General features: G+C 45.9%; 1 protein-coding gene across 1 annotated transcript in view; it reads left to right on the top strand.

Annotated features, from left to right (window-relative positions):
• Window positions 1–2,330, top strand: part of tmem178a (transmembrane protein 178a) — a 7,413-nt gene extending 5,083 nt beyond the window's left edge. Inside the window, exons 3-4 of the mRNA XM_070828257.1 lie at window positions 353–490; window positions 2,089–2,330. Of these exons, the coding sequence (XP_070684358.1) occupies window positions 353–490; window positions 2,089–2,330 (380 nt within the window). The remainder of the gene's footprint in view (window positions 1–352; window positions 491–2,088) is intronic.
• The last annotated feature ends 8,639 nt before the right edge of the window (window positions 2,331–10,969 follow it).

The following is a 10,969-nucleotide window of genomic DNA, read 5'->3' as shown; positions in this document are numbered from 1 at the left end:
CCATTATGATAGGGTGGAAATTCCCTGGGGGAGATCTAGATTTTTGATATTGTTTACTGATTGTAGATTATTGATTAGTGGTGGTGACTATTGATCATCGAAGGTGGATTATTGATTACTGATGGTGGATTAATGAGGATGAGTTTTCTTGCTCATCTTCCTTGCTGCTTGTCACCTGTTGCCATAGAAACACACTATGACATAGTTATGTAACCGTGGGGGAGTGGGCAGGAGGTGGTCACCACGGCAACGCTCTCTCAGTTTCTTCATTTACCTCATCACAGCCGTGTGTGTGTGTAGATTGTATGTGTGTATTGTATGTGTAATGTGTGTGTCCTGTGTGACCCCTCAGACCTGCGGCGGATCACGGCGGGCTTTCTGGGCATGGCGGCAGCTGTCCTGCTGTGCGGCAGCATCGTGGCGTCCGTCGGATTCTTCTGGGAGGAAAGTCTGACTCAGCACGTCTCCGGACTGCTGTTCCTCATGGCAGGTAACTCACCTGGGGGGGAGAATGTGGTCTGATGTAGTCTGAGGTGGTCTAATGTGGTCTGAGGTGGTAAATGGTAAGTATTTGTATAGCGCCTTTCTAGTTATTTCAACTACTCAAAGCGCTTTCCATGACATCCCCATTCACACATCAATCATACAGGAGAAATGTAATTTGGAGGAGACTATTCTTTCATACTCATTCACACACTGAAGCTGCTTCAGGAGCAAGTTGGGGTTCAGTGTCTTGCTCAAGGACACTTCGACATGTTGACCCATAGGAGCTGGGGATCGAACCCCCGACCTTCTGATTGAGGGACGACCCACTCTACCACTGAGCCACAGCCGCCCCAGTGGTCTCTTTCTTAATTAAAGAGTTTGGTCTAGACCTACTCTTTATGGAAAGTGTCTTGAGATGATGTGGTCTGAGGTGGTTTCATGTGGTCTGCGGTGGTTTGAGGTGGCTTGATGTGGTCTGCGGTGGTTTGAGGTGGCTTGGTGTGGTCTGAGGTAGTTTGAGGTGGTATGAGGTGGTCTAATGTGGTCTGAGGTGGTTTGATGTGGTCTGAGGTGGTTTGACGTGGTTTGATGTAGTCTGCGGTGGTTTGAGGTGGTTTGATGTAGTCTGCAGTGGTTTGAGGTGGCTTGATGTGGTCTGAGGTGGTTTGATGTGGTCTGAGGTGGTTTGAGGTGGCTTGATATGGTCTTAGGTGGTTTGAGGTGGTTTGAAGTAGTTTGATGTGGTCTGAGGTGGTCTGATGTGTTCTGAGGTTGTTTGATGTGGTCTAATGTGGTCTGAGGTGGATTGATGTGGTCTGATGTGGTCAGATGTGGTCTGAGCTGGTCTAATGTGGTGTGAGGTGGTTTGATGTGGTCTGAGGTGGTCTGAAGTGGTCTCAAGTGGTTTGACATGGTCTGAGGTGGTTTGATGTGGTCTGAGGTGGTCCGATGTGGTCTGAGGTGGTCTAATGTGGTCTGATGTGGTCTGAGGTGGTTTGATGTGGTCTGAGGTGGTTTGATATGGTTTTAGGTGGTTTGATGTGGTCTAAGATGGTGTAATCAAATCAAATCAACTTTTATTGGCCAAGTTTGAATAGGCAAACAAGGAATTTGACTCTGTGAAGCTTGACTCTGTACAGTGAGGAAGTAAAGTAGAAATAAACTACAACAGTAGGAAAAGAATACAGGACAGTATAAACAATATATAACTCTTTTACAACAACGGTATGTACAATAGAGGTAGGTGTAGTGCAGAAATTGCAGTGCAAGAAAGTAGTGCAAAATGTTGCAAATGTGCAGGGGGGGTGGAACTATTGTACAGTGGATCCTGAGACTCTGAGGCTAGTGTGAGTTCATCAGGGTGATGGCCTGGGGGAAGAAACTGTCTCTGTGTCTGGTGCTTTTGGTGTACAGTGATCTGTAGCGCCTACCAGCCGGGAGAAGTTTGAAGAGTGAAGAGTAATGTGGTTTGATATGGGTTTAGGTGGTTCGAGGTGGTCTAATGTGGTCTGATGTCATCTGAGGTGGTTTGAGGTAGTCTGAGGTGGTTTGATGTGGTCTGATGTGGTCTGTTGTGATCTGACGTGGTCTCTGTTTCCTCAGGGATCTTCTGCACCATCTCTCTGTGTACGTATGCAGCCAGTGTGACCTACGATCTGTCCAGGAACCCCCCCTTCATCTACGGGCTGCCAGCTGATGTGGACCACGGCTATGGCTGGTCCATCTACTGTGCCTGGGCCAGTCTGGGTCTCACTGTGGCCTCCGGCTGCCTAGGGACCACCTTCCCCTTCCTGAGCCGCGCTGGGGCACTGCGCTCCAAGACTGCCCGCGAGTCCTCCGTGTGACCTGCTGTGCTAAGCCCCGGACCTGGGTCCCGGACTGACTGACTCCAGATGGACTTGCAGGAGGACTAAATACACCTGAATACACACAGAAATACAGACTCAGAAATACACACACACATTAACAAACAGGCACACACAGCAGTCCTGTCCGAGCATGCTAACAGGCTAACGCCAGCAGCTACTCTCTTTGTCATCACTGACTGCAGCTAATCAGAATCCTTCTTATTAAAACCAGAATGCACACCCTGAGCAGAAGTCCCGCTCTCTCTCTGTGATTGGTTGGACATTTGAGAGTTTCGTGATGTAACTGGTCAAAGTTCAATCAGAATGAAGGAGGCGGGTAATGGTATCATCAGAGTCCTGGTGCTCTGATTGGTTCCTGACTGCGTTGTCTGACCTCTGATGGGGGACGTACGTCCGCAGTGACCTGATGTCATATCCTGTTTTAGTTTCTAAGGAGACCAGCAGCAGGTGAATGAACCAGAGATCAGAGAACGTAGTCAGGAACCAATCAAAGCATCCGGACACTGCTCTGATGATGTCATGATTCTTAGCTTCTGGGTCCAGGTCCCCCTCAGCTGGTCCAGGTCTGGAGAACTAATGACACTGTCGGACTGGACTACTGCAACACACACAGAAGAACCTGAAGATCCAAACCCTCAGTCCACATTCGTCTACATTAAACCACATTAGTTTACATTAGACCACATTAGACAATATCAGACCACATTAGACTACATCAGACCACATTAGACCACATTAGACCACATCAGATCACCTTAGACCACATCAGTTGACATTAGACAAAATTAGACCACATCAGACAACGTTAGTCCACATCAGACCACATCAAAACACCTCCGACCACATCAGACCACATCAGACTACATTAGACCACATCAGACCGCCTTAGACCACATCAGTTCACATCAGACTACATTAGACAACATTAGACCACATCAGACCACATTAGACCACATCAGACTACATTAAGACCACATCAGACCACATCAGTTCACGTCAGACCACATCAGACCACATTAGACAAGATTACACCACATCAGACTACATCAGACTACATTAGACCACATCAGGTGTTTAGGTGACTAATGTTTTGTGCTTCAGAGCAGCTTTTTTTCCGGACTTGTCCTCATAAACCAGACTCATTTTTCGCTGCAGTTTCATGGTCTGTAGAACCCTGAGAGCTGAAATCAGATTATCCAGAGTCTGAACGGTCAACCAGAAACCAATGGTCCCAGTGGCTGAACCTTTTGAATTGTTACTGCCCAGTTCCTCTGTGAAAATAAACTTTATTACTTGGAGAAAAGTTTTTATTGAACAAAGACGTTGAAATTGTCAGAGGAGCAGCTGAACTGGAGTCGTAGTGATTTAAATGACCTGGTCGTTGTCAGTATTGTCATGGCGATGTAAATAGCAGTTCTTTGTGAGACGTTTGAGAGTGTGTTGAAAGTTTGGATCACAGAGTTCACCCCCACAAACAGCTGTAGATAACCTCACAGACTCTTTTTTACCTAATACCAGAACATGTAATTGGATTGAAGCAGTGTGCAGTGGGAGATGTAGTTTGTTAAATGCATTCAGCCATTGGCCTGCGAGCTGAGCCACAGACTGACCCATAACTTGATCAGGAACACATCTGGAGAACACGTGGAACCTTTACAAGTGAACACCTGGACCCTGAAACCAGAATCCCTTTATTCATCAGACAGCCCAGAGGAGACACTGGACCTGACCTGTCAAACTCCTCTCACACACAGGAAGTCCAGGTGTGAACAGGAACTTCAGGTGTGAACAGGCGATCAAGGTGTATAAACTTGTGTTGTGTAACTGACTGAATGCTGCTGCTTGGTGCTTTAATATTTATTGAATTGAGTCGTCTCCAGCTCAGATTCAGCAGCAGGCTGAATGCCATGTCTGCACCTTCTGATACCCTCTGAACCTTTCTGATACCCTCTGATACCCCCTGATACCCTCTGACACCTTCTGATACCCTCTGAAACCTTCTGATACGCTCTGATACCTTCTGATACCCTCTGACACCTTCTGACACACTCTGATACCCCCTGATACCCTCTGACACCTTCTGATACCCTCCGATACCCTCTGATACCCCCTGATACCCTCTGACACCTTCTGATACCCTCTGAAACCTTCTGATACCCTCTGATACCTTCTGATACCTTCTGATACCCTCTGATACCTTCTGATACTCACTGATACCCTCTGAAACCTTCTGATACCCTCCGATACCCTCTGACACCTTCTGACACACTCTGATACCTTCTGATACCCTCTGATACCTTCTGATACCCACTGAAACCTTCTGATACCCTCCGATACCTTCTGATACCTTCTGATACCCTCTGATACCTTCGGACACCCTCTGACACCTTCTGACACACTCTGATACCTTCTGATACCCTCGGATACCTTCTGATACCTTCTGATACCCACTGAACCCTTCTGATACCCTCCAATACCTTCTGATACCCTCTGATACCCACTGATACCTTCTGATACCTGTTGATACCTTCTGATACCCTCTGATACCTTCTGATACCCACTGATACCTTCTGATACCCATTGATACCTTCTGATACCTTCTGATACCTTCTGATACCCTCTGATACCTTCGGATACCCTCTGACACCTTCTGACACACTGATACCTTCTGATACCCACTGATACCCTCTGATACCTTCGGATACCCTCTGACACCTTCTGACACACTGATACCTTCTGATACCCACTGATACCCTCTGATAACTTCTGATACTCAATGATACCCTCTGACACCTTCTGATACCTTCTGATACCCTCTGATACCCACTAATACCTTCTGATACCTTTTGATACCTTCTGTTACCCGCTGACACCTTCTGATACCCTCTGATACCTTCAGAAACCTTCTGATACTCACTGATACCCTCTGATAACTTCTGATAATCATTGATACCCTATTATACCTTTTGATTCCCACTAATACCCTCTGGTACCCTCTGATACCTTCTGATATCTTCTGATAGCTATTGATACCCTGAGATACCCACAGATCTCCACTGATAGCCCCTGATACCATCTGAGTGTCTCTTCATTGAGTGTTGAGTGTGACCAGATTTCAGCATTTATCTGATACCCCCAAGACCTCTTGAACGCTTTGATACCCCATGATAGCCCACCTATTCTTGCTGAGCCACCTCATACCCTCTTAAACGCCATGAACTCTATTAAATCCTTCAATACCCTCCAAAAATCTCCGATACCCCACCTGTACCCTCTGATACCCCGTCACACTACACCTCTGTGATCACCTGTGATTCTCTGCTAAATCCTCTAACATTTTCACGCCCACCGTCCCCGTCCTGTGTCCTTTGATACCATAAAGCGTTTCCATCAGAGGAACCAGGAACCTTTGGAGGTACTTCACTCTGAAGCTTTCTCGACCACTGCTGCTCCTTGTACGTCAGCAGGCTAACATATCTGATCTCCACTGGGCTTCAGACCACAATGGAAACACAGACCATAACAACCTTTAAGTTCTTTTAAGATTCCTGGGACAGTTCTGAGTACTTTGTGTGGAAACACCGCTTATGATACTCTATTATACTTTCCTATCCCACCTGATACCCTCTTAAACCCTACAATACCTCATGACAGTCAGTAATGCCTCCTAAAATCCATTGATCCTTCTAAAATCCCCCCTGTACCCTCATACTGCATGATACCTCTATTTCTCTGATACCCGTATAGAGTTTACCTTCTGATGTCCCTATCATTCCCTTCCTATACTGCCTAATGGCCTCTCTTATCTTTTATACCTGTAAAGATCATCCTTCCATACCCTTAAAAGAACCTCAAACCCCATCACACCCCTCTTGTATTGCCTGATACCCTGTTAACTAATACCCCTGTGATACTCCATCATACTCTTCCCATTTTATTTCTTAAACCTGTCCTCTATCTTCCTATGCCCCTCTGATACCCATTCTGTACATTCTGATACCCTCTGATCATACCCCATACCATCATACCCCTCCTGCCCCCTGAAACTCCCTAGTATCCTATTAAAACCTTTAATACCCAGTGAACCCCCCTGATACCCTTTGATACTCAATCATACCCATCCTGTACCCTCAGAAACGCTGTGCTGCCCTCTGCTGGATGCTCGAAGTGTCTCTTCAGTCTTCTGATGCTCAGCTGTAAATAAACAATATAAACGACATCTGACTGTTTCTCTTCTGTCTTACAGACGTCCCTCCTCTTTATTTTCAAATATTTTTTCATATTTGATGTCATTTCAGTGAATTATTAAATGCCACTGTGTTTGTTACAGAGCAGTAACAAGCATTTTTTAGTTTTTAAAGGTTTTTATTTTAATGTCAGGTTAAATTATTGACCTAGTATTGACACACACAGTTTGTTTGTCACACACTGTAGGTCACATGATGGCAGCAGTGTGGATGCATCTGTCAGTGTTTTTTGGATATTTTGTGGGTTTTGCTTTTGTCTGCTCAATAATAACTAATAAATAATAACTACGGATGATTTATTTCTGAACTTTAACCCTGATCCCATGTACTCATTTGTGCACATTTAATATTAGAGAGAAATTGACATTGTTTTCAGGGTCCTTAAGGGTTAAACCAGGTTTGATAATGCCAGCTAACTTTAGCTATTGCAGTATTACTGATATTACTTGTAAGGACCTGTATTCTTTTAATGGACAGCCCGACATTATTCTCAGATCGGCCGGAGGGTTCAGTCGGGTCTCAGAAGCGCCTTTAATTCAGGTTCACAGGTGGAATAATACAATGCAATACAACGCTGGGGTTCAGGCAGCGCCGGGCTCATGACTGGTTCTGGTCAGAGGAGCCAAGAACTGGGTTTTCCAACAGATTTTAAAGGGTAGGGTATCACAATATCACACGTAACCATTGTTTGATTGGACGCTAAGGTCCGTACGTCAGTCTCCACCAGCCATCAGTGTTGTCTGCGTAGGCATGTATCTAGCAGGAATATGTTTAGAAAACAAGAACTTTCTGTTTCTTACAATCAAGATATTACATCTGCTTCTTAAAACAATGGAGGAGACACCAGTCTGTCAGGTCACACTGACCTGCACAACGTTTGAGAAACATGTGAAACACTTGATGATTTACAGTTCTAATTTACATTGAAGACATTTTGTTGCAATATCAGAGTTAATAGTTAACATACTGACTGACTGACTGATTTGTATAGACATTTTTACTTATCTGTTCTACAACTGTAACTGTTTATTGTTCATCTGACCTCGTGTCAATCAATCAATCAATCTTTATTTATATAGCGCCAATTCATAACAGCGTTATCTCAAGATGCTTTACTTAAAGAGCAGCTCAGACCAAACTCTTTAATTCAGAGACCCAAAGACTCAGGAATTCAAAATTAAGGATTCAAGAATCCCCACATGAGCAGCATCAGATATTAGATTAGGACACAGTGGAGGAAGAACTCCCCTTTAACGGGAAGAAACCTGGAACAGAACCAGGCTCATATGTGGTCAGCTTTCTGTCAGGGTCCGTGTTGGCTGGAGGTTAAACAGAGAGAGAGAGAGAGAGAGAACCTCCTTCCAGTCTGGGTTCAGGGGGCAGACACCCTCTGTACATTTCAGAGTAGACTAAAAACCTTCCTTAGTGATGAAGCCTATAGTTCAGGACTGGATCAGGCCTTGGACCAGCCCCTAGTTATGCTGCTATAGGCTCGGACTGCCGGGGGACTCCCATGATGCACTGGGCTCCTCTCTCCTCCTCTTCCTCTCCATCCTGATGCTTCATGTCTCTTTAATGTCTGTTACTAACTTGGTATCTTCCCCGGAGCCTTTCTGTGCTTTTCTCATCCCTCTGGTTCCTGTGGATCCTGGTCCTGGTCCTCATGCTGTGTTTCTCTGGCTTCATGAATTACTGCTGCGGATCATCAGCCACTTGTCATGTTTTTCAATATTACCATACTGCTAATCTGTTAGTCTCACTCCTATTGTTAGTGCTGTAGTCACTGTTAGTACGTTGGTTGCTGTTTGTGTTGTCTCTCTCTCTCTCTGTCTCTCTCTCTCTGTCTCTCTCTCTCTCTCTGTCCAACCTCCACCCAACACGGACCCTGACAGAAGCCCCCCCCCCTCTGAGCCTGGTTCTGTTCCAGGTTTCTTCCTGTTAAAGGGGAGTTCTTCCTCCACTGTATCCTAATCTAATCTCTGATGCTGCTCATGTGGGGATTCTAGAATCCTTAATTTTGAATTCCTGAATCGTTGGGTCTCTCTCTAATTAAAGAGTTTGGTCTAGACCTGCTCTTTATGTAATAGTGATGTGTCGGTTGCGAACGATCCGGTTCTTAGAGCCAGCTCCTTGAAGTGAACGACGGGAGCCGTTTGGGAGAGGTGCCGTCAGGGGGGGGCCGCGGCCACCCCTGAAAAGTGCTTGGCCCCCCCCAGTGCCCCCCCCCCCCCCCCCCCCAGTTCTGATAGGTCAAGTTCACATTTGAAAATTTCGGAAACTGTAACTACGTTGTCCGAGTGCAAGTGAAGGCAGCACTGCAGCAGCTGCTGCCCAAACTCAGAGACAGACAGCAGTCATTTTCAACGGCAGCTGTTGAGACAACCAGACTATCAACAGGTAAGTCAGTCAAACAGTACTTACTTTTAGAACAAATAGTGTGTGTTTGGTAAACTGTGTCTGTGCTGAACCTCCTGCTGGCTGCTCTCCGTTACTGAGCATCTCATTAGCTCGTGTTAAGGATCACCAGCACCTGTGCCGTGATGCTGCGGCAATGTTCAGACAATGAAGAGAAAGTCTACGGACATCTCTTCCATATGTGCAATGATGCAGGCCAAGATAAGACCGCCGAGCAAACCCATGACCAGACAGGGACAGAGCAGGGAAGTGCAGAGGAGCAGGTGAAAGGTCCAGAGAACAGGGAAGAAGTAAGGCAGCAGGTCAGACAGGACACAGCTGTTCATCCTACTGCTGGACCAACAGGTGAGCTGAGAACATGAAGAAGTAAGGCAGCAGGTCAGACAGGACACAGCTGTTCATCCTACTGCTGGACCAACAGGTGAGCTGAGAACAGGGTCCCTCATGAGGAAATGAATGGCAAGAGAGTAACTTCACCTGGATAAACGTGTGGTAACAAGGTGTCAACACTGAGTTATGAATCCTGGTGCAACAACAGAAAGCTTCTTGTTCATGTTTACTGGTAGAAGAGTTTGAACAGTCAGAACAGAACTGACTGTGGGTCCATAATCCAACTGTAATCTGGGATTACTATGGACAGCTACTCATGTTATTACTGTTGGTTTTGCTGCTGCTATTTTAAATTCAGAGTAACTTATTGTCCTCATGTTTCATCACAGATATTTCCCAGTCAACATCAGCAGCATCTCAAGTTTTTCCCTCGTACTCTTCAAGGGGGCAGAAGACGAGGCTTCAAGAAAGACTACAGTCTTACAGTGGTACAGTGCTCACATGGCTAGAATCCTCTCAGAGCTGTGGTCAAATGTCTGCTGTCAAAGACAATGCTTTGTTTACATGTTTACAGCAGAATAAAGCTGTACTGAAAACAATCAAAGGCCTCTGTGTGGTGCTTTTAAACTTGAGTAGACTTGTTCCCTGTAACTGTTTAGTTCATTACATGAATGTACTCCCTAATAGTAAAGCTGTATAACACAACTACCCTATTAGAACAATGAATTTCCTAACTCATAAATAAACCAACGCTTAATAAAACAGGCTTGTACTGTATTAGTCCATGTACATCTAAGTAACATTAACTGTAAAATTAGAAAGTATATGAGTACATGATTCCTTAACTCTCATATTGACATCGATTCTGACTAGCCTCAATACTTACAACAGCTTTTCTTCTTGAAATTCCACTATTGTTTTTGGTTTTGGTGTGCCACCCCAGGATTTTCACTGGCCCTATCTGGCCCCCCCTGTGAAAAATTTCTGGGGGCGCCCCTGCTGATTGGGAGCCGATTTGTTTGTTTTTCTCGTCTTTTTTCTGTTAAAGCTGCACGTGATTGGTCAAGATGTGTGGTGGTGTCTGTGTGTCCACACTGAGCAGGAGGGGGGGGGGGTGTTACAGACACACAGCACAGTGAGCACACGAACTGGAGTGAGGGAGAGATGAGAGCGTGAGAGAGCGAGAGAGCACTGCTACATAGTCAGAGACTGCAGGCAGGAAAGGTGAGAAAAATGAGCGACAGAAAACGTTTAATGTAATTGATAGTTCGAGGGCAGAGTGCAGACTTTGCAAAGTTAAAATTTCATATCGGGCAGGCTCCACCTGCACAGGCATGTGCGTACTGTTCACCCATCAATTCAGTTAGAGGAGAAAAGACAACCAAGGGACCCTGCTGTTAATGAAGGTGCCAGTGTGTCTACTGCAACAGTTGCTGCTCCTCAGAGCCGGCTCTAGCCATAATGGTGCCCTAGGCGAGATGCGCACCGATCACTCGCCCCGCGCCCCTTCCATGGTGTAGGACCAGGGGCGTGGGTGCGTCTCAGGAGCGGCGGACGGACGGGGGGCGCCACTCGGGGATGCAAATTATTACCGGCAGCGCCCCTCCAGCAGCTGGCGCTCTA

This window comes from Pempheris klunzingeri, chromosome 3 (assembly GCF_042242105.1).
Source record: "Pempheris klunzingeri isolate RE-2024b chromosome 3, fPemKlu1.hap1, whole genome shotgun sequence".
NCBI classification, from domain to species: domain Eukaryota; kingdom Metazoa; phylum Chordata; class Actinopteri; order Acropomatiformes; family Pempheridae; genus Pempheris; species Pempheris klunzingeri.
This window is presented reverse-complemented; position numbering and strand designations above follow the sequence as displayed.